The 26,708-nt window shown below is 59.9% G+C and overlaps 1 protein-coding gene across 6 annotated transcripts; it reads right to left on the reverse strand.

The window, feature by feature from the left end:
- Positions 1-163: 163 nt before the first annotated feature.
- Positions 164-25,018, reverse strand: TEAD3 (TEA domain transcription factor 3). Of its 6 annotated transcripts, none has more exons than XM_039565542.1 (14): positions 24,965-25,018; positions 13,342-13,595; positions 10,441-10,505; positions 8,569-8,631; positions 8,375-8,437; positions 5,797-5,808; positions 5,320-5,457; positions 5,063-5,106; positions 4,897-4,958; positions 4,431-4,564; positions 4,136-4,309; positions 3,818-3,958; positions 3,455-3,607; positions 164-2,926 (listed from the first exon to the last, which is right to left on the reverse strand). In XM_039565542.1, exons 2-14 carry the CDS (start codon positions 13,475-13,477, stop codon positions 2,813-2,815), a joined length of 1,299 nt encoding a protein of 432 aa, XP_039421476.1. In that variant the 5' UTR covers positions 13,478-13,595; positions 24,965-25,018; the 3' UTR covers positions 164-2,812. The 6 variants fall into 6 exon arrangements, with proteins under 6 accessions (XP_039421476.1, XP_039421477.1, XP_039421473.1 ...); XM_039565543.1 differs by having other exon boundaries at positions 13,342-13,598; XM_039565539.1 differs by lacking the exon at positions 24,965-25,018 and adding an exon at positions 17,048-17,178.
- Positions 25,019-26,708: the final 1,690 nt, after the last annotated feature.

Raw genomic sequence — 26,708 nt, forward strand, 5'->3', positions numbered from 1 at the left:
GATGCAAACTAGAGCAAAACACAGCTGGATGTGGCATCCTGGTACCCAGAACTGGGGTCCCAGGAGAAGCGTCACCCAGCCAAGGGGTTACATGGGACATAGCAGCTCTCACAGTCCTGGCTGTTGAAGGAAATCCCAAGAAATAAAATAGGAACTTCAGAACTGCTTGAGCCAACCCATGAACAAATAATTTTAATGTTTTTTTTCAGCAGACCGTAGTTTTTTCGGAGCTCCACAGTCTCCTCTCTTTGAAGTTGGACAGATACAGTAAACACAACAAATATATGATACAACCCATCACAGCTGGATTAAAAAAAAATACACAAAAAATATAATACATAAAAAAATGGATTTTTAACATTGTGGACTGACGCAGCTCTAAAAATGGTGATTGTAACCCTGGTAAGCTTTACAAAGTCTTTAAAAAAATAAAACAGTACTTCATGTGAAATTCATAAATACACTGGAGGAGAACGGAGGGGCTGGGGAGCAGGGGAGTTGAGAAAGTGTCTCGGATCATGACTAAACCCCGGCCAGGGCTGCTGGGGGCACCAGTCTGTGTGCGTGGGGTGCAGTGTGAGCCCTGGGCTCGGTGCAGGCAGGAGGGAGGGGGGGATGGAGGGATGGAGGCACAAACCGGTCCAGTTAACGAAGAGCTTCGTCCCCCATCAGGGCTGAGAGCGGGGCACGCCTGTGTTTTATGTGGGGGAGTTTTGAGTTTTCATTCCCAGAGTTTTTAGATCAGTGAGTGAAACAGAAGAAGAAAAAAAAAAAAACCCAAAACCTACGAAACAACAAACAAACATGCTACATATGAGAACTTGGCCAGAGAGCCCCAGCACAGCCCTGGGATGGTATGCCAGTGCCTGGCCTTGGATTTTTCCCTCTCTCTTTCCCCCCTGCTCCATCTGCCCTGCTCACAGCAGCCGCCTCAGTCCAGTCCCACCACTGAGCCCTTGGCCTGGCACGGGGCCAGGGTGGCTCTGCCCTGTCCCACAGGGATGGGTGGCTTTTCCCAGCAGCAAGAGGTCGAAGTCCCCATGCCTCACAGGACACGTGGCATCAAGGTGGCAGCCAAGGCACTCTCCTGAGCTCTGGGGCTGTTCCTGCTCCTTGCACTGGCAACACTGAGCCTAAACCTGCCCTGTCCCCCTCCCTAAAGGGCTGCAGTGCCCCTCAAAACACTCCTGCCCTCCTTCCCCCTGCCTTCACTCCCCTGACAACATGAGAAACCCATTCAGACCTGGCCACCTCGGGCTCCCTGTCCCTCTGCCAGCCTCCTGCCACCCTGCTCCCTGCCACCTCTGTCCCTCTGTGACCCTCCTGCACTCTGGGGATGCTTTCCCCAGACTCTGCCCTTGCAGCCTCAGGACTGGGCACACTGCCTTGGCTTACTTTGGGCTGCAGCCACAAAAATACCTCCAAGCTGACCCAGTCTCTTATCCTGGCATCCCTCCTGTTCTCTGTCCCCTGTCTGTCTCTGTCCTCTCTGTCCCGAACTCTGCCCACTGACAGCTTGGCCCTGCATTGCTCAATATGTTTTTCCCTGCACAAATCACCTCCCTGGCCACTTCCCACAGGATGCAGGCAAGCGGACGGAGCAGTCTGGAACAGTCATCGCAGAAAAAAGGCAAAAAAAAGGTGAAGGAACAACAAAAAAACAAAGAAACAAGGAAAATGTACATATGCAAAGTAAATCAGGCAAATCTGCCCTCACTGCTCTCTACTCCTCAGCAAGCAACCACAGTGGGGACACTGAGCCTGGGCCACCCCTAAGTGCAATTCCTGAAAGCGCACGCAGAGCTCAGGGGATCCCACACAAAACCCAGCCAGAGATGGAGACATCCCAAACCTTTCCCTAAACAAGACACTTCCCGTGCAGGGTGGGAGGGGAGCACCTGGGCACTGCAGAGGGTCATCAGCCTGATTACAAGCATGGTGTCTTTTTAAAAAGCACTTTAATTTAAAAAAAAAGGGGAAAAAAGGAGCCATAAAACCCCATGGTTTGCATTGTCGATGCCCTCATGCCTTCACTGCCACTGGGCATAGAGAAGGAGCATCCCTGGGGAGGTGGCAGTGTCCCCTCCTCCATTCTGCCCTGCCCTGCTCCTGCCCTGCACATCTGTCCCCACAGCCCCCTGGGCTGTGCCACGCGCTGCCAACGCCGCTGTCGCTGCCATGCCCATCGGTGTCGGACCAGACCTGGCACGGTGCTACATCCTCCTGACCATCAGTGCTCGCTCCTCTCCACTCAGGACCGGGGCCACTTCTGAGCGAGGGCGGGGGTGAAAGGAGGGAGGAGTCATTCTCTGCTCCGACGTCCCGCTGCCGCTGCTGCTGCTGCTGCCGCTGCTGCCGCTGCTGCCACTGCTGCTGCCGCTGCTGCCGCTGCTGCTGCCGCTGCTGCCACTGCTGCCACTGCTGCTGCTGCTGCTGCTGCTGCTGGTGGCACGGTGGGGGCCTGGCCTTCATCAGCAACACCGAGGGCCGGTCTCTCCCTCTCCAGCGCCGGATGTGGGTTTCCTTTCTCCCTACGCTTCCTTTCCCATTCTTCTTCTTCTTCTTCCTTTTTTTTTTTTTTTTTTGTAATTTTATTTATTTATTTAAAAAAAAAAAAAAAAAAGAAACTGTTCCTAAGTAGAAAACATCTGCGATCACAAGTCAGTCTTTTTTGGCTATTGTTTTTCTTCCTCCTCCTTCTCCTTCTGTCTTCAAATGGTTTCTCGCAAGGCAACAGGCACGGGTGGCTTTTCTGCACGGCCTTCTCCCTCCCCTGCACGCCCCTCGTGCCCCTGCCTGTCCCCAAGGGCCCCTAGTCCTTGACCAACTTGTACACGTGGTGCTGGGCGCCGTGCTCGCTGGTGGAGACCTCGAAAACGAAGGCAATGCAGAGCAAGGTTTCCTGGGTATCCCTGTTCGTAACAACCTGCAGCAGGAGCAGAATGTGTCAGGGGAGTGCTGTGCCCATGGACAGGTGCTGTTATCTGGGGGAGGTTGCATGGGCTCAGGCAAAGCCACTTTGCACCATGAGAAAATCTGCTACCCATTATTTGTAGGGTCGCACAGGCAGTAGCACAGCCAATTTAATGGCTCAGGAACAGCCTGAACTGCACCACCAAATATTTGTTTGGGGGAGGCTGCATTGGCTCAGGCACAGCTACTGCATTTGCACCACCAAAAACTGCTACCCATTATTTGGGTAATTTTGGTGAAGCCAAACAGTCAGGCACAGCCAATTTAATTGCACCATGAAAATTTTGCTCCCCGTTATCCGGTAGATTTGTCCAGGCTTGGGCACAGCCCCTTTGTTTGCACCACCAAGATCTGCTCCCTGGAATTCAGGGGCTGTGTGGGCTCAGGCACAGCCAGGTGTGTGTGGGGCCAGCAGGGTTGATGCAAGTGTGGGCTCCACGCTCCTGGTGGGACACACCCCCTAGAAAAGGAGGGGAGGTACCTGCAGGATGGTGAAATTCTCCAGGACACTGTTCATCATGTACTTCTCCGGGAGGTGCTTGAGTTTGTGGATGAAGTTGATCATGTACTCGCACATGGGAGACCGGTGGATGCGGTAGACGAAGCGGCCGTTCTCCAGCCGTGCATACTCCGTCTGCAGGGGACAGCCAGGGTGAGTAGGGTGAGCAGCTGTCCCATGGGTGGTGGTGGCCAACTGGGACAGGGCTATGTCCTCTCCACTCCACCCATAAACATGCTACAGGCACCCATGTATCCTACACCCAGCTCCGGGACTTTCTCCATCCCAGGACCTGCCATGGACCAACTCCCACCCCTGCCTGATGCAGTGGGGCATGGAACTCACCTCCACCTTCTCCACGACCTGCTTCCCAAAGGAGCACACCTTGGTGGAGACTGTGATGGTCATGTTCTCTGCACTGCTGTACTGGCTGCTGACACCATAGAAGGTCCCTGGCCCGTCCTGGATTGTGCTGTTCAGATCCGCCTGGAGAGAGGAGAGGGTCCCATGAGGCCCCACCACACCCAGCCCTCCATGGGGATGAGGGACACCAGCTTTCAGAGCTGCCCAGGACGCTCCCACTCTGCCAGCAGAGTGCCCGACCCACAATGAGCCTGCAGCTCGAGGAAGACCCTCCTCACCCTAACCCTCCCGGCAGCATACCCAAAATTTGACGAGGAAGAAGGAGTTCTGGGGCCCACGCTCATAGAGCTCCTTGAGGCCGCCTTTCTTCTCAGGAAACTTGTCGTAGATCTGGCGGATGTCCACAGCCTCCAGCAGCGGGTCGCTGTACGAGGGGTTCGTCTGGCCGATGTGCACGAAGAGGTGTTTGCTGTACTGTAGGGAGCGGGGTGGGGACAGCAGCAGGAGAGGTCAGGCAAGAGCAAGATGCCACCAGGCACGGGGATGGACGGGCACCATCCCACGCGGGTGGTGGGCATGCGGAGGGGACCGTTACCGTTTCGGCATCCCGGGGCACCTCCATGAAGGCGGAGTACTCGAGGAGCCGGAGCTTGGCGGAGGCGATGGTGCGGTCCTGCCAGACCGGCACGGCCGAGGCAGCTGGCGGGAGCGGAGCCAGGGGCTCGTAACCTGGGGCAGGGGGAGTGACATGGGGGTGGAGGGGCAGCCAGGAAATGGGGTGAGCCCCCCCTGCAATGCTGCTGTCCCCACTGCATCCCCCACCCTCCTGTATCGCTCTGTATCGGCTAAAACATGGGATGTACTGAGTGGAAAGGGACTGGAGGGGACCCAGCTGGGAGCAGCACAGTCCTGCTCACTGTGGAGCTTTTTGCTGGATTTAAATTCAGGCTTTTCCCCCAGTAGGGCTGGGGAGGAGACACAGTGGGTGGGAGGGGACAGAGGACAAATATGACCTGGCAGGGGCACAGGGTCCCCTCCAAGGGGGTAAGGACATGACTTACTGGCTAGTGATGGAGGCATGGGTGGCTGGATGGGGTAAGCTGGTTGTGCAAACGGTTTAATGCTGGAAAGGAAAAAGCATCATCAGGTTACCAAGCCCGGGACGCTCCAGCCCCTTGCCAAGGTGGGGTCCTGACTGGTGCCAGGTGTGGAGGGGTCTGTACTTACTCCTGAGAGGGTCCAGGCTGTCCTGGGATAGGCCCACTCCAAAACTGGGGAAACAGCACAGGGAAGAGTCAGTGGCTTCTGACTCTTCCCCACTCCCAAAATTTCCCTCCTCACCTGCTGCAAACAGCAGGGAGCCCCTGCATTGCCACCACGGCAGAGAACGGCTGTTGATCATCTCCCCCTGCCCCCTGTGTGGCTCATGGTGTCCCCACCACCCTGGGGTGTCCCTGTGGGGGGGGGTGTGGGACTGTCCTCACCCTGGGGGCAGCAGAGAAGACGGCCTGAGGAAGAGGAGGGGGGGGGCTGAGCTTGTTCTGCAGGACGCTGGCCGACACAATCTGCGCCGAGGACATGGAAGCCATGCTCTGCAGAGCCTTATCCTTCGAGACCTGGTCCTGAGGGGAAAAGGGGGGACAGGAGGGAAGCGGGGTTACAGGGGCACACTGAGTTCCCTCAATCCAAGCGTGCCTGACAGGTTTTGCAAAGCCAGCAGCCAATCCCACAGCCCAGCCGAGGGACCGGTGCAGAGTGATCCCCCCACCCCCTCTCAAATGTTAATTAACATTTGAAGCTTGCCAATATCCTCTGGGCAAAAGCTGATGGGTCTGGGAAATGTCCCGCTGCTGGTGGCCCTCCCCCCCTTGGCGATGATTCGAAGGGTTTTTAGCCTCTCTACTGGAGAGGGCAAAATGCAATGGGGAACAAAAGGAATTTCAGATTCAAGCTCAACTTACCAAGTTCATGGCCTGTCCGCAAAAGAAAGGGAAAAAAAAATGGTTAGAGTGTCATGGGAGCCTTTGGGTGCTCTGTACATCCCCCCGTAGTCGGTGTTGGTGTCAGCTGGGGCAGAGTTCATTTTCTCCACAGCACAGCCACGGGGTGGCTGTGAAGTGCTGTGACGAGAATTAACTCTACCCCAGCTGAAACCAGCACAGCTGAGCCCCCACCCCGGCTCACCACCACAGCCCGACGTGGGCAGTGAACCCCTTGACCTGGCTGGTCACCGGGGGATGCACATGGTGGCCACTGATGCCCAGGCTTAATCCCACCAGGAATGGGATGCCAAAGCCCCCCCATCCACTCTTTTAAGGGGCCACTGTGGTGAGCCAGGCCTGTGCCTTTCTTGGCTTTTTAATATCCTCTACATGGCTCTCCAGTGCTTGCAGCCAGGGCACGCAGAGGAAGAGCTGCTGGGATGCCCTGGGACATGGGCACCAACTGCCCCACAGGCACTGCAAGGAAAACCCCGAGAACAACCCTCCCGTGATATAGGAGACCAATTGTTTTTCCTTTTCCCTTTTGCTCCACAGCACTGCTGGGCAGGAGCTCCAGGGCTCCCAGGTCTTGCCCGGAGCAGGGCTGCTCCTCCACTCGCACTGCTAGGACACGTTCATGCTGGTCCCAGTGCACGCCCTCTGCTTTCCCTCTGAACCTTCCCCAGGGATCAATGCTTCATTTATTTTCACCTGGGGCAGGGCAGGAGGGCGGGCGTGCAGCCACACGCCGGGAGCACGAACACGCACACGACTGCAGCTCAAAAACACAGATACTGCTCACAGAGTGAGTTTTCATCCCACAGGACAGTGCTGGGTGAGGGCAGGGGGCTGCCTGCACTGATCTCCAGAAGGGATGTTCTCTATCCCCGGAGTATTGCTCAGGGGGATCTCTGCCCTGGCTGCTCCCTGCCAGAATCCTGCAGGCAGCATGGCTGGGGATGGAGAGCACAGCCATGGACCCCTGGGGTCGTTCCTGCCTCCAACTCCCCCTTGCTCTGCACTGTGCCACGTGGCAAGGAAAGATTTTATTTTATTTTATTTTATTTTATTTTATTTTATTTTATTTTATTCTATTTTATTTTTATTCTATTTTGTAAAGGCTTCTGCTGTCGCTGACCCTGTTGCCCCCCTCACTTCCCTAACTGCCCCTCTTGGGCTGGAGACTGGGTTTAAGACATACAAGCCCAAAGGAGCATCCCAAAATAGTTTTGGGTGCTCTCTCCTGGCTTCTCCTAGCAGACCAAACCCGTCTGGCTGCGGGAGCCCTTCTGGCATCCTGCTCATGGGGCACTGGGGTCCCTGCTGAAAGGCTTTGGGGGGCACATCTCGGTGGGCTCCCAGGCAGCATGAGCTGGAGTTTGTTAAAGCTTTGAGGATGAAAACACTCCAGCTCTGACAGTGCCCCTTGCTGCCAACTCTGCCAGCCTCAGTGATGGAGATGGACACAGCACCCAGGACAGGGGGAGCTGGTGATGCTTTTGGGACCTCAAGGTCAGCAGGCTGAAAGATTTTCTGGGCTCCCACTCACACAGCAAGGCAGAAAATCAGCCCTGGAGCTACCCAAGGAGATGTTCCCTGGTGTGATGGTGCAGAGATGAACTCAGGCACCTTGCAGGAGCTGGCTGTCCCCAGTGGGTGGCTGTGCAGTGGGGACTTCTCTGTCCCCCAGCTTGCACCATGTGGGTCCAACCCAAGCAGGGCTTGGTCCTTTGGTGATGCCCCCAGCCCTGCCCATGCCTTCCCATCATCACCCTCCCCACTGCCACCACAAAGCTTGGTGGGAACAGTTATGGAAAGGTTAGTCGGGCTCCAGTTAGGAGAAAGGAAGGAAGGAAGGAAGGAAAGAAAAGAAAAGCCAACCAGAAAAGAGAGAGAGAATGATCCATTTTTTTTCTCACTTGGCTCCCTTGGCTCCTGGCACTGTTGTGTCCCCGTCCCCAGCAGCATGGCCCCACCTGGACCTGCTGCCACTCACACCCCTGGGGTGCCCCTGGGCTGTACTCACACCCTGGTGCATCACAAGCCACCGGGCTGGCAGCCTGCAGGGACCCCTGGGGCCCCCCTGCTTCTGTCCACATCCCACTGGCACCTGTTCTGAGCTGGGTCAGGTCTCAGTTGTGGAGGGCTTTGCACACCTTGAACCTCACTTTGTCTCACTGGCTACCCTGGGGAGGCCCTTCTCCTCGTGGGAGAGCCCCTGATGGCCCAAAAGAGGGGGCAGCCCTCATGCATCACCATAGAAGGGTTTAAACCCACATCTCCCCATGGCAGAGTCCTTGCCTGGATGCAAAGAGGGGATTTGGCACCCACATTCACCCTCCTGGAAGAAAGAGAAGGGCTCTGCTGTCCCTCCTTGCACTTCTCTCTGGGCATCCCACGATGATGCCTGTAAAAACCATCTGATCCAAGGAGCCAAGTGAGGGGGAAGAAAAAAAAACACCAAAAAAAGAGAGGTAAAACAGGAAAGCAAGCAGCACACCACAGAGCCCAGTGCGTTAGTCGTCAGCAGGCGGGGGCCAGGCGAGGCAGGGCGTACCTTCAGCTTGGACTGAATCTCACGAGATTTCCGTCGGGCAAGAACCTGCAAGTGGCTAGAGACCTGCAGAGAGAGAGCAGAAGGAGAGGGGGAACAGCAGAGCCGTCAACCAGAGGAAAGGAGGAGGAAGGAGAGGGGCTGCCCATGCTCACAGAGACACCGCCGCGGACACCTGGGCAAGGGCGTCAACGTACCTTGATGCCAACCTGGTACTCCCGCACCTTCTTCCGAGCTAGAACCTGTATGTGGCTGGACACCTAGCGCCCGCCACGCCGTTCGGAAAGGAAAACACAGAGAGCGTGAAGATACGTTCCCCCCGCAGGGCGGGATGCTGTCCCCGGGGGAGGGAGTGCGGAGAAACGCGGGAGCATTTTGGCTGCTCCTGGAGATGCTGAGGGTCCTGCACCTGCCAAGAGCTGGAGGAAGGAAAATTGCAGGGGGGCCCCCGGTGCTGGTTGATGCTGGTTTGTGCCCTCCCCAGCTGGGGTGAAGCTCCTTGGTGTAAAGCTGCTGTAGTTGAGGGGGTCCTCACTGACCATCTCTTGGGGACAGACGGACAGGCCCTGCCAGCCCCTGTGAGCACCACAAGCTGAAAATACAGTCTGGCAGGTGTGAGGTGCCCCGGGTTGCTAGGTGGGGCCTGAGGGTCCAGGAGGGACTGGCACATTGCCCCAGGGCTCCTGCTGATTGTGCATGTGGGAAAGGTGAGAAAGGTTGGGGTTTTGTGTCCAAGCCCCTATAAGAGCAAGATCTAAAGAAGATCTGATGGGGGTTAAAGGGGCTGATGTCCAGGCAGGAAAGGCACGACATGGCTGCAGGGCTACCCACAGGAAGGGTGGGCATCCATGCACCCACAGGGCTTCAGAGCCGACTTTGGCAAGAACTTTCTCCCACCAGTGCCAGGCTGTCCATGAAGAGACACCAGGCTGTCCAGGAGATGACTGCACAGAGGGATCAGTGCCATGTGTGCTCTCTCCCATGCCTTTCCCAAGTCCCCCAGAGCATTGCATCCTTCCCCCAGGAAGGGGGGGTCAGCTAAGTCTTTAAGCCAGAAATGAAGTGCTGCTTGGCACTGGTCTGAACACAAAACCGGTGTCCAGACCCTGGCCCCTCTCCTTCCAGCATAAGTCCTGGAGGAGTGACCCCTTCAGTGTCTGGGGACCAGCATCCCTCTCTTGTGAGGACTTGTGGCATGGGACGGTCCCAGAATCAGTGTCCCAAACCCAACCATCTCCCTGAGGTGGGAGATGCTCCCAAGCATCCAAAGCCACTGGCTCTGCCGGGACAGGTGGCCTGGCTCCCGGCTGGGGGCCACCACAAGCGGAGGGAAGAGCCACTGGCCACATGACAAAGGGACATGTCCCATCGAGGACTGCAGCAGCCCACTCCTGAGACAGGTTTGGTGCAGCAAGGGCTTGCAGGAAGCTCTGTGTGCTCCCGCCCTGTCAGCATCGCTGCCTGTGCTCTGCCTGCATCCCTGCCTGCCCCAGCATCCAACTGGGCTGGGCAGTGAGAGCAGGGTAAGGGCTCTGTGGTACCTCCAGCCCCACCAGGACCAGCACCACAGCTCCACACCGCCGGGCCCTGGATCCCTGGCTGGGATGGGGATGCCTTGCTCTCAGCCCACGGGGTTTGGAGTGCCTTTGCTGTGGCACCTGGCACAAGTGGCATAAAGCCTGGCAAGGGGCAGAGATAGGAACAGTCCCCAGATCCAGGAGGCGCAACAGAGAGACCCACGCAGACACAGACACACTGCCCAGACAGTTTGAGGGCTCCTGTCACCCGCAGGGTGACCCCAACCAGGTGGGGGGGGCTTGGTGCTGTCTGCCCCCCACACTCCCAGTTTCCAGGCATCCTGGGAGAGAGGAAACCCCAGGGGTTTTGTGCTCACAGGCGAAGCTCCTCGCAGAGGATGGGGGAACCTGCTGGCAGCAGCAGGGGCTTGAGGAAGGGACACAGAGGACGAGCGATGCAGCCGGACATCCGCTTCCCCTCGGGCTTACCTGGCACCGCCTCCCACCCCGTCCCGAGCCCACCCCAGGAGAAAAAGCAGAGCAACGCCTCACCTGCTTCCTCGTCCGTGTCTTCCCCGTTCGCAGCTTGATGTAGCGGGCGATCAGCTCGTTACGACCTGCGGGCAGAGCCTGGGGTCAGCCTCGGCACACGAGGGGCATCGGCCCCGAAACCCCCGCCGCCCCCCGGCCTGGCGAGGGAGGCGCTGCCAGGAGGTGGCGCTGACGCGACAGTGCCGGGGCGACCTCGGCGACACGGGGGTGGCCAGGGCAGGGCGCCCACCCCGCGCCCCCCACCCCGCTGCGTTACCAGCCCCGGGGCTCAGACGGAGGTGACAGTCACAGGGGACCCCCACCACAGCGGTGCCTCAAACCACTGACCCCCTCAAAACCTATCCCAGCCGGAGCCCCCCACCAGAGCCAACGAAGCCGCTCCGGGCAGCCGTGCCCGCGGGGGTCCCGGGCTGCCCCCCGGCACCCCGCTTCCCGTTCACAAGCTGTGCTGGCCTCTCCACCAGTATTTCCTAACGTCCTGGTCTAATTCGAAGCAGAAGTTGCTTTTGCGCCACATTTCAGGGGCCAGCTGTGGCCAATCTACGTTCGAACGTCAGAGCAGCTGGGAGCTTTCTTCTCCCGGCCCCGGCCCCCCCGGCCCCCGCCGCCGCCCCCCCCGCGCACGGGGGCAGCCAGGCACGCCAGATTTATTTTAATGGACCAGATGGTCGCGGTTGGAACTTGTCGAAATGCCCTTGGAGCGGGTTTCGGCTTTAAAAGAATAAAAAAAAAAAAAAATCCCTTAAAAAAAAAAAATACGCTCCCCCCCCCTCCTCTTCCACCCCGCTTGGCCCCCTCCCAGCCCCACAGCAACTGGGCCCTCCTGGGGGGACACACACATGGGGACGGACAGGGCCAGGTGCCACGCAGAGACAGCTGCCCCTTGGGGGTGCCCGCGCCAGGCAGGAGCTGGTGGGTGGGTGACAGTGGGGGTACCCCTTGCACAGCCAGCATGGCACCCTGGTGGCACCCTGAAGCACTGAGCACAGCTCCCACCCCTCCTGGCTCCCACCCCGGGCTGGCTCCCTCATTAGCACCTAGCAGGGGCCAGGTCTTAAAGGGTGTCCTTTAAGCCCAGGTGAGATGACACCAGCAGCAGGGTGCTGGCAGGAGGGACCCTGCTGCTGAGCCCCACTTTGGGGGTACACCTTCGCCATCCCCCTTCGCATGCCCTGCTCTTCAGTCCCATCCTCTCTTCCCTGTACCCTGCCCGTGGGGAAGAAATATGGGGAAAAAAATACAGGAAAGAAATGTGGGTGCTTTCCTGGACTCGGCCCTAATGCCCAGCACCCAGGGGCAGCATCGCCTGCACCCATCCTGCCTCACCATGTCCAAAGCTGCACCCTCACAGCCATCCCTGTGCCCACGTGCCCTGCCCCTTGTCCCTTTCCCTGTGATTCATCTGGACCATGCCATTCCCTCTGAGAGGGCACGTCCTCCTCCAAATTACCACATTCCCCAAATTCCTCTCCCCTGACACCACCACGTGAACCAGTTGGACAGGCTGGGTTAAAAATAACCCGTCCAGCAGCCGAGTGTAGCAAGGCCCAGTGTGCCCTGTGCTGGGTCCTGCCTCCCCAGCTCCCACCTGCTTTGCCACCCCCGCAGTGCTGGCACCAGTGTGACATGGGCTGGCACGGCCACGGGCACCCGTGGAACCCCCAAAAAGAGGGGTGGTGAGGGAGAGCAGAGGCACTGGCACACCATTGTGCTGCATGCTGGCGTTGCCTGTGCTGCCAATGCCCCTGGTACGCTCGGTAATGCCAGCCAGGGGTCCTGGGGGTCCCAGTGGGGAGGTGCTGGGGAAGGTGGGGGGAGATGAAAGGCGGCCGGCAGGGGCTGCTGCCTCTTTAAGCAGCTGCCAGATGTCTCTGAAAGGCTGGAAAAACCGGTTGGGGCGTGCTTCGAAGGGCCAGGCTCCCGGCGGCACTTCAGCTATTCCCGAAGAAATCCAAAAAATGCACACGCTTGGGAAGCCCTGTGCTCCCCCGCCTCCCCCTCACCCCGCTCCTCCACCAGCCCCGATGCCGTGGGTTGGGGGCCCTGGCAAATGAGGTGGCACAGGTAGCTGGCATGGGTGTAGGGACAGTGGCATGGTGCTGTCCAGAAAATCTTGTCCCTGTTGTCCCTCTCTGCTGGCACTGGGTGAGCCATTGCTGTGACAGCAGCATCCTGGGCAGGTGTATTTTAGAGGCTGGGGATAGAGATGCCAGCCCTGGTCCTGTCATCACCATGGGGTGATGGTAATATGGTAGCCTGCTCCTGACTTTGAAGTCACTGGCCCTTGGGGGTGACATCATGGGACGTGGAGGGGACGAGGAACCAGTCCCTACCCAGGCAGGGATAGGGAGTTTTCAGAGACACCAAAACTGAGGCTGACACCTCCAAAATCATCACCCCAGCGGGGCTGACCAGCCCTGCTGCCACCAATGAAGTCACCAAAAACTGAGCTGGGCACAGGTGGCTCAGGGTGGGTGGGTGGCTCTTGCCACAGGGTGCTCTGGCCACCAGGTCCGGTTGGGGAAGGTTTGGGGAGGGATGCAGAGGCACAGGGGAGTAGGAGGGCTGGGGCTGCCCCGGCCCCACAGTCCCGCACCCGCTCCCTGCCCGCGCCCGCTCCCTGCCCGACGGCTTCACCAAACCAGTCGGTCCGGCAGGGCCGAGAGAGGGAGGGAGCGGGAGGGAGAGCCAGAGCAGAGGGAGGGGACGAAGGTCACTGCCACCTCCCCACTCCAGCTCTGGGATGAACCCGGGCCAGCTGCTTTCGGGGTTGGGGGATGCTCGAGGGCGATGCCCCAGCGTGGGTTTGGGGCAGGAGGTTTCACTTCAGCCCTCGCTCCCCGTCCTGGCCGGTGGCGCGGTGCCTGTGCCCAGTGCCTCCATCCCGGCCCCGTCACTCACCGTACATCTTGCCCTCATCTGAGAGGATGATTTTCCGCCGGCCGCAGGGTGGGTAGATCGCCAGCGCCTCCTGGAAGCTCTGCTCGATGTCTGGACTCCACACACCCTCGGCATCATTGTCCAGACTCTTGTCCATGCCGTCCTGGCCATCTTCCCGCCCCTCCCCGGGGCTGCCGCTGGCGTTCCAGCTGTTGGACGCTATGGTGCTGGCTGCTCTGGGCTCCGACCCCGAGCCCCCACGGACACGCGACAACCTGCTGGGACACAGGGGACACCTGTCAGACCCAGAAACCCTTGCTGGGGGCATGGGTGCAGTGGCAGCATGGGGCCAGGTCTATTCCTGGCCCTGTTCCCACTTGCACCCAGAGCAGCATCTCATTGTAGGGCATCAGACACACAAACAGGCTTTCCTTGGGGGCAGAGCATGATTTCTACGAGTACCCCCAAATCCAAGTCACAAGTGACCACCCAAGGTCCACCCAAATAAAGCTTGGGAAGGAAACTGCCCCAGCTACTGTATTATCCATACAAGGAACTTGAGCACATGGTGTTTATGGCTGACACCTCGGGACAGGATGGCAGCAGCCCCACAGCCCGTGAACCCTGACCCTGCACCAGTAGCCACTGCCAAACAGCAGTCTCTTTGGGCAAGCTGGCCCAAAAAACACCCCTAGGCCCCAAAATCCCGGCTCCACCATGCCTGGCAAACTCAGAGCTGGGATTTGAAGGGAGATGCTGAGCGGCTCCAAGCCAGACCCCACTAATGGGAACCAGGTGGCCAGAGCCGTCCAGCAGCCCTTCCCCGGGTACCAGGAGAGGCCCCCCACCCTGAGGATGCTCAGCTGGGGCCCCGGACCCTCCCCAGCTGGTGGGTGATGCTGGGGAGCCTTCAATCCTCCTCCTCTTCTTCCTGCTCTCGCCCAGCTCCCAGCGCAGCGTTTCAGTGTTTTGCAATAACATGTTTGGCGGCAGCTGCCGGCGGTGGGAGCGGAGAGGTGTCTCCTGCGCCGCCGCGCTTCCCGGACGGGCTGGGAGTGTACAAAGGTCTCCGGCACAGACATCTCCTTTTAAAGGAACTGCTGAGCCCGCTGGCTCAAGTGCGCTGCGAGGCCTTGCTGCCTTTTTTTTTTTTTCCTTTTATAAAAAAAGAAACTTAGCCCCCCCATCCCTCTCTCTCCCTCGTCGCGATGTGATGTCAGCCCCTCCGGTCCCGCCGCCCGTCCCTGCCCGCGTCCCCCCCGCCGCTGCTCCCCCTCTTGCTGAGCACTGTGGCCAAATAAGGAGAACTGGATTGTAGGATCGAGCCAGCCGGCCAAGGGAGGGATGGCGGCAGCGGTGCCGGACGGGCCAGCGGCACCCCGGCTGTGCCTGCTGCTGGGGGCTCCCTGGGGCAGCCCCTGGCATGGATGCAGGGTCCAAACCCAGCAGGGTATTGGGGATGGCAGGGCAGAGGAACACCGGGACCAGGCACTGCACAGGGACGGCGAGGGTGGCATATGGGGACAGGCCCAGGGGGACCCTCACTCCCCCCTGCAGCCCAGCAAGCGCATCAGGGCTCTGTCCCAGTGGGGCACCTACACTGGGGGTGCAACTGCCTTGGTACTGAACCCTGGCTACTTCACAGCAGCCCAAGACCCCCTGGCAGACCAGGACCCCCAGACATGGGGGAACTTGAGACTCCTCAGCTTCTGCAGCAGCCCAAGACCCAGCAGCACTCAAAAACTTCAATGGTTTCAGACCCCACAGCAGCCCCGTGGCAGCCCCAGGCCCCTCAGCACTGTGGCACTCAGGAGCCCCCAGTCTCGAAATACCTCAGTGGTCAGCGACCCTGCAGCCTGTGCCAGCCCAGGACCCAGCAGCATCCCGGGGCCCCACAGCACCACAGGGCTGTCATCAGCTCACCCTAGCAGGGGAAAGCCCCAAGAGCTGGTGCCGGAGGATGACTTTACAGGGACTCACCAGACCCCCTGCCCTCCTCAGCTGATGTTTTGGGGGCCAAGGGGAAAGCTATAGGGCTGAGAGCAAAACCACGGGGCTGGCTGCACCACTGCAGGCAGCGTGCCCGGTGCCCTGGGTCCCTGTGCCAGGCACTGCCTGCACAGGCAGAGTGACGGCTGACCCCACACCGTGCCTGCAGCACATGTATCCCCCTCCCTTGGAAGTCCCCAGCCCCCTCCCACCCCACTCCCCCTCCAGCAGGGAAATCCCAGCCCAGCCTTTTCAGGGAAGCTGGGAGAGGAGGGAGGGTGATGCTGGGGCCCCGGCCAAGGTGCGAGGAAGCAGCTCCTCCTTCTTCTCCTCCTCCTCCTTCTCCTCCTCCTCCTGCTCCACCGAACCTGCTTTTGGCCAGGCGAAGACATTGGATTTCCTGGAGGGAGGGAGCAAGCACCGCGCTGACGCAAGGCACGGCCGAGTGCCGCTCCACCCTGCCCTTACAAAACACCAACAAGAGCAGCAATTAGGGAACCGGCACGGCTGGACGGCCTGCGGAGACCGTGGCCAGACCTGCTCAGGGCAGGGAAGGGGACCGGACCTGCCAGAAAACGTCACTGGCTCCTGCCTCCCAGCTGCTCCCCAGGGACCAGGGCAGGAAGACCACCCCTCCCACAGTACATCTCTGCAGGGTTTGGGGATCCCAGGACCACTGACCCACATCCCCAGGGGATGCTTGCCCACTGTGATGATGCTCACCATCCATGAGCAGGGATGATCACTGACACCCACGCCAGGAGGGTGTCCCCACATCCAGCTCACTCGCCCCTTGAATTTGTGGCGGGGACGCACTCCAGCCCACAGCTTTATAGGGTAATGGAGGGGGCTGCACACTTGTGAGGTCCCCCAGTGGACGCGGTGCCCACAGCAGGCAGGGGAGGATGCCTCCAGGGCAGCCCTTCTTATCTCCCTGCGAGGTCAAGGCTGCCCAGGAGACCGGGACGGTGTTCCCACGGCTCCCAGAGCTCGGCCCCAGCACCACGTGCGGGGGATGTGAGGGAAACCTGGGGCTTGAGCAGGCAGCAGGGGAGAGCTGTTGGGAGAGCTGCCTGGGGCTGGGGACCCTGCTAGAGCAATGAGAAACCTCTTTAAACCCTGCAAAAGCAAAGGGGGCTGCAAAGAAGAAAGGATGCCTGAGAGATGGGTGTTTTGTGGCAGGTGAGGGAAGGAAATACTTTGGAGGCAGCATCTGCAGTCAGAGAAGCACCGTGGGCATCCTGCGAGTGTCAAAAGCCAGGAGCAAGGTGCTGCTGGATCCAGCACAACCAGCTGTGATAGGGATCGGGTCAGGGACATGCAGGGTGGCACAGGGGAGAGCACTTGGGGCTGGGAGTACAGGGACACCATGACATGGGCAGAGGTGCCTGTCACCCCCACAATGCCCCTGCGCACCCAGTCCTCATCCTTGTCCCATGCTGCCGAGCTGGGAGACAGCATATTCCTCCTTCCCAGCATGGTCAGCCCCAAAAGCATCATCCCGTCTGGTGTTCCATGAGGCACAGCCCCAGCAGCCCTTGCACTGCCCCTTGTGTCTCGCCCAAACTGGGACGGGGGTGGTGGCTGTTGTCACAGCATCTCCTCAAACCACCTGGACTGGAGGGCATGGTCACCAGCACTCGCTTCACAAGGGAGATGGCAGCACAGCATGTCCCCAGCTGGCACTGCCCAGAGGGACAAGGTGTGGGGCAGAGCAGCCCCAAGGACCCCTTCTTACCTGGGGCAGAGCAGCCCATGGAGTGGGACAGTGGGACAAAAAGACTCTGCAAAGGTGCTGGGGACACTGCGGAGGCAAAGAACCCTGCAAAGACAGGGAGAGGGGTCCAGCTGCATCCTGGCTCCATCCTGCCTCCCCATGCAGGGGGCCCAGGGCAATCCAGCCCTTCTCCCTCCCCCCTGCACGCAGACCCCACAGCAAAAGGATAAAAGTTCATGACAAGCCTGGGCAGGATCAGCACAGAGCAGCTCAGCCTCGCACCGGCTCAGTGCCGCCCGCGCCAGCCCTGTGGGGGAACATGAGGCTGCTATCACCCCCTCCCCATCACCAGACTGATGGCACCCATGCTCCGGAGGCGAGGGGAACACGAGTCCCCATCCTCCCTAGCACTGAGCATGCAGCCCCTGCCAGGGACTGCTCTGTGAGACCCCAAAGCCAAGGCTCTAGGGCACCCCAGCTCCTGCGTGTCCTGGCACATTGGGGCTCAGGGAGAGCCAATAAATCTGTATCAGCTGGGGCCCTGATGCAGGCAGTGATTTGCAGGCAGGCAGAGGCTTTCGTTAATGCGCCCCTTGTTTCAGGCAGGGGAGTGCTGGCTGGGGGCTGTGTTGCTGCTCCTGCCTCTCCCCACCTGGTGACACGGCTGGGAGGAATGCTGCCCACACGGTCACACAGCCACCAGCTCTGCAGAGCCCCTCGAAGGAAACCCAAAAGCTGTGGAGCTCCTGGGGGACACCAGCAAGACCACAACACACCGGAGAAGATGTTGCCCTGTCTGTCCGCTGCAGTGCACAGAGCGGGATGCTCTTGGCTCTGCCAAGGATGACCCTGCAGCTCTTCACAGGAGCCCCACATCCCTGGCATCTTGCCCAGGGACCCTTTAGGAACACCGTGCCTCATTCCCGCAGGGAAACACCATCCTGTTTGGCACATGGCTGTCCCAGGGACAACCAGAGCTCACCGAGGCGGGTGGAAGGGCCGAGCAGGACGCGGCGCGGCAGGAGGGCGGTGAAAGGAGGTTTGTTTACATTGCGCTCCTCTTCCAAACAGCTCTCAGGCTGCAGTGAGGGATTCCCTGGCTCGTGGAGGGAAGGGTGGCCATCCTGTTCTCTCCCACCCAGGTTTGCACCTCCTGACTGGCCACATCTTCTCCAAAGGGTACCCTGGCACAATCTGGGGACCCAGGTGGTGGCAGAGCCCCCAGTGCACCAGGCCAGCTCCCCGTGAGACAGCCCAACTAATTTCCTCCCCTCTATCACTTCCTGTCCCTTCCGGCTTGGCGGGCAGCTCAGGAAGCAATCGGAGCGAGGAAACCGCAGGAAGCCACGTGGCAGCATCCCACCAGGGGCTGAAGAACTGCCAGGGCTGCCCAGGCTCTCCATGCCCCCCAGCTCCAGCTGGACCCCCACAGCCAATGGATCCCCTAGCTCCCAGCAAAGCCCTGAGCCTCTACCTGGCAGAGATGTGGCTGGTCCTCGCCCAGTGGTGCGAGGTTGAGGGATGCTCAGACCCCTCATCCCAGAGGGCTGTGGATGAACAAAGAGAAAATGCGAGCGATTTGCTCCCAAAATATTTGGGCAGAGAGGAGGAAGAGGATGAGGCAAACCCAGGGCACAGCTCCCTCCTAACGGCAGAATCACGGGCATCCAAACCAACCCCTCCATCCCCTCCTCTCCCCCCAGTCCTGGCAGGGTGGCAGAGCTGGGTTTCAGCTTCTGGAGGACCTGAGCCGGTTTTGCTCGAGTCTTCAGGCTCAGGACCCGAGGGCAGAGGACAGACGGACACTGTAACCCAGCGTGCCTCCCTGGCCCAATTACGCTGCCCTGCCCAGCCAGGACGGGGCGTTTCACCCAGCAGCGCATAAATAGAAAGCTTTTAGAGCATTAATTGCTCTCTGTGTTATGAAACGAGCTGGATGGAAACAACAGGGTTGGAGTTGCCTGCTGGGGATGGGCCACCCCCATGCCGTCCCGTGACACCCCCAGTGCTGGTGGCCCATGGCACAGCCAGTGCTGGGCACAGCACCCACTGGGGACCGCTGAATTCGCCAAAATACATCCATCCCAGGATGTCTCCCCCTGAACATCCCCTGTAGATGAGCTTGGAGTGGCCAACGAGTCTTGAGTCCTCAGGGACTCCCAGCTTGTCCTAAGGGGAAGCCAAGGGTCCCTGGTGTTAGGGGAACACCGGGAAGCCTGGGCTAGGCAGTTCTGTGCCTGCAGTGGGACAGCGTCCTACCACTGGGGCCAGCCAGGCATCCCAGGGACCCCACCAGCCCTCTGTCCTGCTCCTGGGAGGAGAAATGCCTCTGCAGAAGAGCTCCAGGTGCTGCTGACCCCATTTTGTGCCATTGCAGCAGGGCCAGGGAAAACATCTGCCAGGGGACTCTACCAGGCAAGGAGGAGGAGGAGAAGAAGGAGGAAGGCTGCAATGAATTTCACACCTGCCCCCAGCCGCCTCCGCCCCTGTGAAACCCAAGCCTGGCCAGGCAGCAGCTGTACCCACTGCCTGCGCTGTGGCACCCGCTGGAGCCCAGGGTTAGCACTGACTGCCACATTCACAGCTCCCAACCCGAGAAACCCCATGGGATGAGGTGTGTGAGAACTGACTGGGGGGGATCGGCTCCTGAGACACCGGGCAGGGCGGCTGTCAGGCATTACCACCCCAGCCAAGACACAGAGATGTCCCTGGCTGCCAGGGTCTGGCACAGAATGTGACACAGCACTGTCACCTGGCCACTGTCACCCCTGTGAGGGGACACGCTTCCCTGCCCTCCTGCAAGGAGCTCAGAAGCTCGAAGCAGTGCCTGGCTGAGGTCCTGCAGGAGCTGCGAGAGCAGATACAGGCTGCCCTGCACAAACCCCATCAGTGACTTATTCCCAGAAAGGGATATTTTGATTTTACTGCCACCACCCCAGACAGTCCCAGCGAGCAAATCCTTGTGCATGCCAGGAGCGTGCTGGGAGTCCACGGCAGCTCAGCGCCTTCTCCCAGCATCTCTCACCACTGCCCAAGCCGAGAGCTGGAGACGGGCACAGCGACTCCAGCTCCTGCAGATTGAAAAATTGCTCTGGAATCCTTGGGGAGGAAAACTGCTAAAAATACATGAAGGCAGTATTCTTGGTAAAAGAAGGAGCTCCAGCAAGGAGCACGGCCCAAGAGCGCCCAGCAGAGTGTGTTAGACCCCTGCCCAGCACACTGATGTCCAAACACCACAGCTGGACCCTGACAACTCTGCAGTGCCACCCAGGCAAGGCTGCGAGGGGACACAGCAGCCACCCCATGCAAGAACTGGAGCCCGAACTTATGCCACTGTTGGGCACAGGTGCTGGCAAGCACGAAAGCAGAACCCTGCCCAACTCATCTGCCAAGCGCGCGGGCACAAAGCCGGGCAGGGAAAACCAGGGTCTTAGACCAGACCTTCTCTCCCGGACTGTGAAGCGCCCGGATCTTCCTGCTAATAAAAACCCGACGCTCGGTTGGGTCGGGAGCTCGCATGCCTGCGTGCGGGTGTGCTTCTTCCTAAACCCGAATTGCCTAAGCCGGCGGGGGGGAGGCAGGAGCTGGCTGCCTCTGGGGGAAGGGCGGGCGGCGAGGAGCTGGCATGGGAACGGCAGCCCATCCTCCACGCACCCGCGCCGCTCCGCGTCTGTAAACTTTGAACATCTTCCGGAGAGAAGTTAGTGGCTATTGTGAACAGCTGGATCTAATTTTACGAGGAGCGAGGAGGAGACAGTTGTGGGGAAATAATAAGGCTTGGCGCTCCCAGGCGAGGATCCCCGAGCCCGGCCAGCCTTCCTGCCTCCACCGCACTCCGCCGGGGGAGCGCTGGCGAGACGGTCACGAAGAAACTGAGGCACGGAGCAGCGCGGGGCTCACCCGCCTCCTGGAAATGCACACCGGGAATCCGAGGCTTTCCCCCTGTGTGTTTCCCCGGACCCACCGCCCCTCCAGCAGCCAGGGCATCGCCGGGCGCATGGCTCTTCCTCAGAGCAGAAAACTGGGCTGCCAGCGCAAGGCCTCCTTGCCAGCCCACGGCAGCATCTCCAGAGCCAGGGTCACCCAGTGCTCACTCTCGGTGCTCGTGGGCACCGCGGTGCGAGTGCGACACCTCCCTCCAGCCGGCTGCTTCCCATGAGGCTCTGCCCACCTCCTAAAATTAGCTGCAGCCCTGCTGTCCCCTCCCCGGCCACCCCCCGCAGCCCGCGGAGCTCTGCCAGCACACGCTCCGGGTCCGTCCCGATCCCCCGGCAGCAAAGGGGGAAGGGGATCAAGCAGCCTCCTCCATCACTCACACCTCGCCTGCCACCCGCCAGCCAGCTCTGCCCGGGAGCAGCGCAGCCCCGCAGTCACCTCTGTGCCTCTGGCTCGCAGGAGAGTGCCCGAGGGCGAGCTCTGGGTCGCCTCTATAGAGCAGAGACCCAGCACAGCTTGTGACACACCCAGTGCCCCGCTGGGAGGTGGCAGCGGTGGGCACGCTGGGTTTCGGTGCTGCTGTTGTCTCATGGCAGCATAACGGGGGACGCTGCGGGCATTGGAGCATCACATCTGCTTGGGACCGGATGGGGGGACGTGCTCCATCGGGATTTGCGCTGCCAGGATGGGATGCGCCTCCTTCGATCAGTATTTCCCCGAATCCTTTGCCCACAGGATCAGCTGTGCCAGTGTAGAGCCCTGCGTGAACACTGTCACCACAAGGCCACCGTCTGCCAGCCCCAAGAGTGAGACCATGGGGTTCACGGCCTGTCACCTCCAAAGGGCCCAGCCACATGTGCTCATCAGAAAACCCTGCCACGAACTGCACGGGGGAGCCTGAAATGGCACCAGCACCGCATGACCCCCTGCTCCCACCGCCACGGCCAGCGAGTGGCTGACCCGGCACCACGAGGAGGTTTTCCCGGGGCCCCTCGCTCCCATTTCGCAGGCGGGGAAAACTGAAGCAGCGGGAGCTGCAGCAGCAAGTCCAGACCCGCAGCAGGATCCGGACGTGCGTTATCGCGGGGGGGCCGCTCCTGCCGCGTGCCCGCTGCAGGCTGGTGCGGGGCATGGCCCCGCTGGCTCACCCCATCATTACCTTCCCTCCCTCCCTCCAAAAAAACATTTCATAAGTCGCCACGTGACAGTGGCAATAGCGAACGCCCATGCGCTTCAGGTGTCTGCCCCAACCACAACACGCAGGTGCCTGGGCTCGGCCGCCGCGGCTCCCAGCCTGGCCCCGACCCCAAATAACACCTTGGACAAACAGCTGAGAAGGTCAGGGCATGGCCCGGCCACTTGGCAAATCCCCCGTGGATGGAAGCTCCCAAAATCAGGGGTAGTTGGTTGTACCACATCCACCAATGGCGCTCAAGGGGATGTAAACACTGCGGCTGTCCCAGCAGCCCCTTGCCATAACCATCAAGGATTTAATGAGACAGGGAAGCTCCTAGAGATGGGACAATTTTTGGAAAGCATCCGTCCAGTTCAGTGATGGATGGAGAGATTCCAACCTCACAAAGAGCCTCGGGATAGCTCTTGTCACACAAATCCCAGCAGCACCCTTGGTTAGGGCTTTGCAGCCCCTTCTCCCCTCTTTCCCTCCATTTTCCACTCCCACAGACAGAAGTAGAGGTACTAACGCAGGAAAACACATTTCTCCCCCCACAAACAGCCCAGAATTGCCCATTTATGCCCTTTCTGGCTGCTGCATGCCTGCACCCAGTCTCACCACCGAGCTCACCTGCCACCAGCTTCGTGCTCTCTGTGTGTTTGATGGGAGCTGCGCGGTTACTTGCTTTTTAATACATTAATTACAGCTGATTACCGCTGCCACCCCCACCTCCTCAGTGCCACGACCTGCTCACACACCGCCGGGAAAAGGCTCCTTCCTTCGGCACAGTGCCAGGGCCACTGGGACTCGCCTCCCAACCCACTTGGTGGTGGCAAGATGGGGATTAAATGGCGATTAAAAGGAGATGCTGTTTCTGATATCATGATAAACAGCCACCGCATGTCATGGCAAATGACATGGATTGCAAGTCCCTTTATTGATGGAGCTGGAGGATTCTGCTTTGCAGGGAAGGGATGTTAGATGTGGGACAACTGCTGGAGGGTTAGGCTGTCCAAAATGCCCCAGTTGAAACATCTCCCTACTTTGAGCTGCACCCCAATGTTGCAGTCATCTCAGGCAGGATGGGGCTCCTTGAGATACCTGGGTGCCGTTCATAGAAGGCAGCTGGACCCGCTGCTTTCAAAGGGTTATTCCTGCCAGAAAAGCCATTGTGGTGCCAGCCACATGCCCGCTGTGGGGAGGCAGCTGGGTGCTCGAGGTCCCTGGGGATGGAAATGTCCCCCTGCGCCACCCAGCTGTGAGGAGCTGCTCACCCCACAGCCATCTGCAGCCTCTTCCCATGGGAATGCTGACCCTGTAACACCCTAAGAGGGCCAAATCCAGTGCCTTCTCCCCACGGGACAGTCATGCTCGTCCTCTCTGGTGGGGAAGTGCTGGGGCACTGCCACAGTGACCATCATCTGCCCTGTCACCAGGGTCCCAGCCCCGCTACCTGCTTCTCTCCCAGCTTCACCACTGAGTGACTTTGGTGAGCCCTCACCCCTCGCCCGCTTTGGGGACCCTCTTCCTCCCATTCTTGGGAGAAATGACCCCCAAGGGGTGTGGGCTGTGGGGCCACCAAGGTGCCAGGGCCAGTGGGTGCATGGGGAGCTCATCAGCCTGGCAAACCCCAATTCTCCACTCAGCATCACGAGCGCTACAATATCGGGGGGAGGTTCGCAGCCTGGCTGGCAGGGCCCCCCAGGGTGGCCGGGCACTGCCAATGCCCTGACTCACGACACGCACGTACCCGCGCGGGGTAAAGCGATAGGAGGGGAGAGAGGATGCCGGAGCCCAAAATACCCTGGCGTGCCTGACACAGGAGATTATCGCTTCGCTGATGGGATGATCGCCCAGCCCAGCTTGTCCCGGCTCCCTGCAAAGCACCAAAACCCCCCAAAACCTCTGTCCTCACCTTTCCCCCTGCCACCCCATGCCAACCACACAACAGTAGTGAGTGGCTGCAGGGGGCCCGCCACTCTAGCAGGGCCACTGGTACCATTTCCAGCTGGTTTCTCCCCAAACTTGTTTTTTTCCCAGTCAACAGAAGTCGAACGCATTGTATAGGGCCTGAGCGGTTTCAGGGGGTTGGAGGTGGGTGGCTCTGCGAGGGCTTGGCCGTATTTTCCTTCCAAGGGGGTTAAGGGGAAAGAAAACAACACCAAACCCAAGGAGGGTGTAAAAATAAAATAATAATAATAATAATAAAGATGACACACTGCTGAAAATTATACATCTAATTGCCGCCTTGTTAGCAATGCACCCCTATGACGAGGCACAAAGTGTTTAGCATACAGTCAGTGTATGCTCATCCCCTACATGCGTGTGACACACATGTAGCGTGACACGCGGGTGACCCCGCACCTCACCCGGGACCCTCCCGCGCCGCTTCCCCGGGGGGCTTCGGCCGGGGCGGGCTATCCCCGCCCGTAACGTCCGGCGCCCGCCCCGAACGCTCCCGACGTGCGGGCACAAGGCCCCTTTGTCACCCCGGGGATGCGCCGCGGGGAGACTCGGCGGGGACCGGTGCGGGGGCAGCGCAGCCCGTACGGGGCGGGAGCCCGGGGACCCGACGGGGGGGAGTGAAAACAGCCCGACTGTGCCCTCCCCCCACGCACACACCCCATCGGGGGGCGTCGGGGGGAGCCCCGGGGGGAGGCACCGAGCTGCCGGCCGGGGGGGGACGAGGGCTGGTGCGACCCCGCCGCCCCCCGCCATCCGCCGGGGCTCGGTGCAGGCGGAGGGCTGCGGGCCGGGAGGAAGGAGGGGCTGGAGGAGGAGGAGGCGGAGGAAGGGGGGTTGGGAGTCTCTTCCCGGCGAGCGCTTACCTGCTCCGTGCTCCGGAGGGGCTGGGCCGGCCGCGGGTGCCGGGAGCGGGGCCGGGGCCGGGGCCGGGGCCGGAGCGGGGCCGGGGCCGGGCCGGGCCGGGGCGGGCGGCAGGAATGCGGGGAGCGCGGCGGGCTCCCGGGTCCGCGCACGGAGCCAGGCGCAGGGACGGGAAAGTTTATGCGAGGGAGGAGCGGAAAGTTGGGAGTCAATCAGGAGGCGGCGGGGCCGGGCCGGGCCTCCTCCTCCTCCTCCCCTAACCTCCTTCTCCACCTCCTCCTCCTCCTCCTCTTCCCGGCCCTTCCTCCCGCCCGACCCTCCCGACCTCCCCGTCGGGGCAGCAGGCAGCGAGGACCCGGGACTTCCCTTCCACAGGGAAGGTTTATTTTTTTGGGAAAGGGCAGCCCTGGAATTCGGCTCGGCTCGGCCCGGGCTATGGGAGCGCCCTCTATGAGCCTTCCTCACCTTCCTCCTCTTCCTCCTTCTCCATCCCGCATTCCCGGGATGAGGCCCTGGGATGCGGCCTTGGGCCAGAGCATGAAGGTGCTGCTGTCCCGTCTCGTCCTGTCCCGTCCCCAACCAGCCAGGGTCACCTGTGCACACCTTCATCCCCTCCTGCACATCTTCATCGCCCTCTGTGCTCACCTTCATCCCACTCTTCATTCTCGCCCCCTTTCACTCACCTTCATCCCTGTGCTCACCTCCATCCCTTTCCGCACCTCTTCATTGTCCTCTGCACGCTATAATGCCTTCCCTCACATCTTCATCCTCCTCCTCCTTCCCATCCTCACATCTTCATCCCGCTCCAAACACCTTCATCCCTCTCCTCATCCTCACACACATGCACATTCAGTCCCCTGCATCCCACCAATCTGCAGATTCCCTGTTTCTCCCAGATACCCACTCCATGGTGCCCAGGATGGGGTTTTCAGCCCACACTGTTGGGATTTCCCAAGGGAATGCAGCCAGGATCCAGGCCATGGTCACTTCCTCTGAGTGAGCTGATGGGTGGTAACGTGCTAAGCCACAGCAGACTGATCACATACAAGTCCCTGGCCACAACCCAGCCTGACTGTCAGGAGCTGCAGCCCCAAAAGGGGCAAAACGCTGAGTCCCCCTGGCCATTGGGCCAGCACACACCGCAGGCCTGTGCCACAGTACCCCAAACCCCCAGAGATAAATCCAGATGAGGAATCCTCCCGGCACCCTGCTTGGAGAAGGGATGTTCTTTGCATCCCATTCCTTCTAGAAACATATTTTTCTAATTTTCATCATGAGCTTGGTTGTATTCAAGCGTTTTGGGACAAGACAGCCAATGCTTCAGCCCGTGAAGTGACGGGCTCTGAAGCATCCAGCGCATTCAGCAATTGTGTGTGATTCATAAAGCCATATCGCATTCTTCCACCCTTGGCCTGGTGCTAACTTGTAAGAAATCTGGACCAAAAACTGCAACAAAATGGCTGCTATTCTCCAAGGGCTGTTCAGAGCCTCGTTACTCATCCCTTACTTGGGCAAAAATGACATTGAGAGCTCCTGGAGATGACAGCCTTAATTGAGTTCAATAGGAGTTTAGGCTGAGTAAGGCATGAGCAAACAAGTGTGCATTAGCCCATGAATAAAAAGGCTGATCCACAAATGTTTAGGAACACATGTAACGCTGAGCATGGGAGTGCTGAGGGGGTCACTGCTGCTCTGGCCTTGCCTTTTAGGCAGGGGTCTGGCTTCAGCATCCAGCACAACTGATAG

The sequence above is a fragment of the Corvus cornix genome, chromosome 26, assembly GCF_000738735.6.
Source record: "Corvus cornix cornix isolate S_Up_H32 chromosome 26, ASM73873v5, whole genome shotgun sequence".
NCBI classification, from domain to species: Eukaryota; Metazoa; Chordata; class Aves; order Passeriformes; family Corvidae; genus Corvus; species Corvus cornix.

Bases quoted from the DNA above. Each gene is read 5' to 3' on its own strand.
- TEAD3 (XM_039565538.1), bottom strand. From the start codon at position 17,163: ATGCAGCTGGACCCCTCTCCCTGTCTTTGCAGGGTTCTTTGCCTCCGC. The intron at 10,506-13,341 runs GTGAGTGACGGG...CTCTGCCCGCAG, and splicing joins AGATGAGGGCAAGATGTACG to GTCGTAACGAGCTGATCGCC. The intron at 8,438-8,568 runs GTACGTTGACGC...CTCTCTCTGCAG, and splicing joins AGTACCAGGTTGGCATCAAG to GTCTCTAGCCACTTGCAGGT.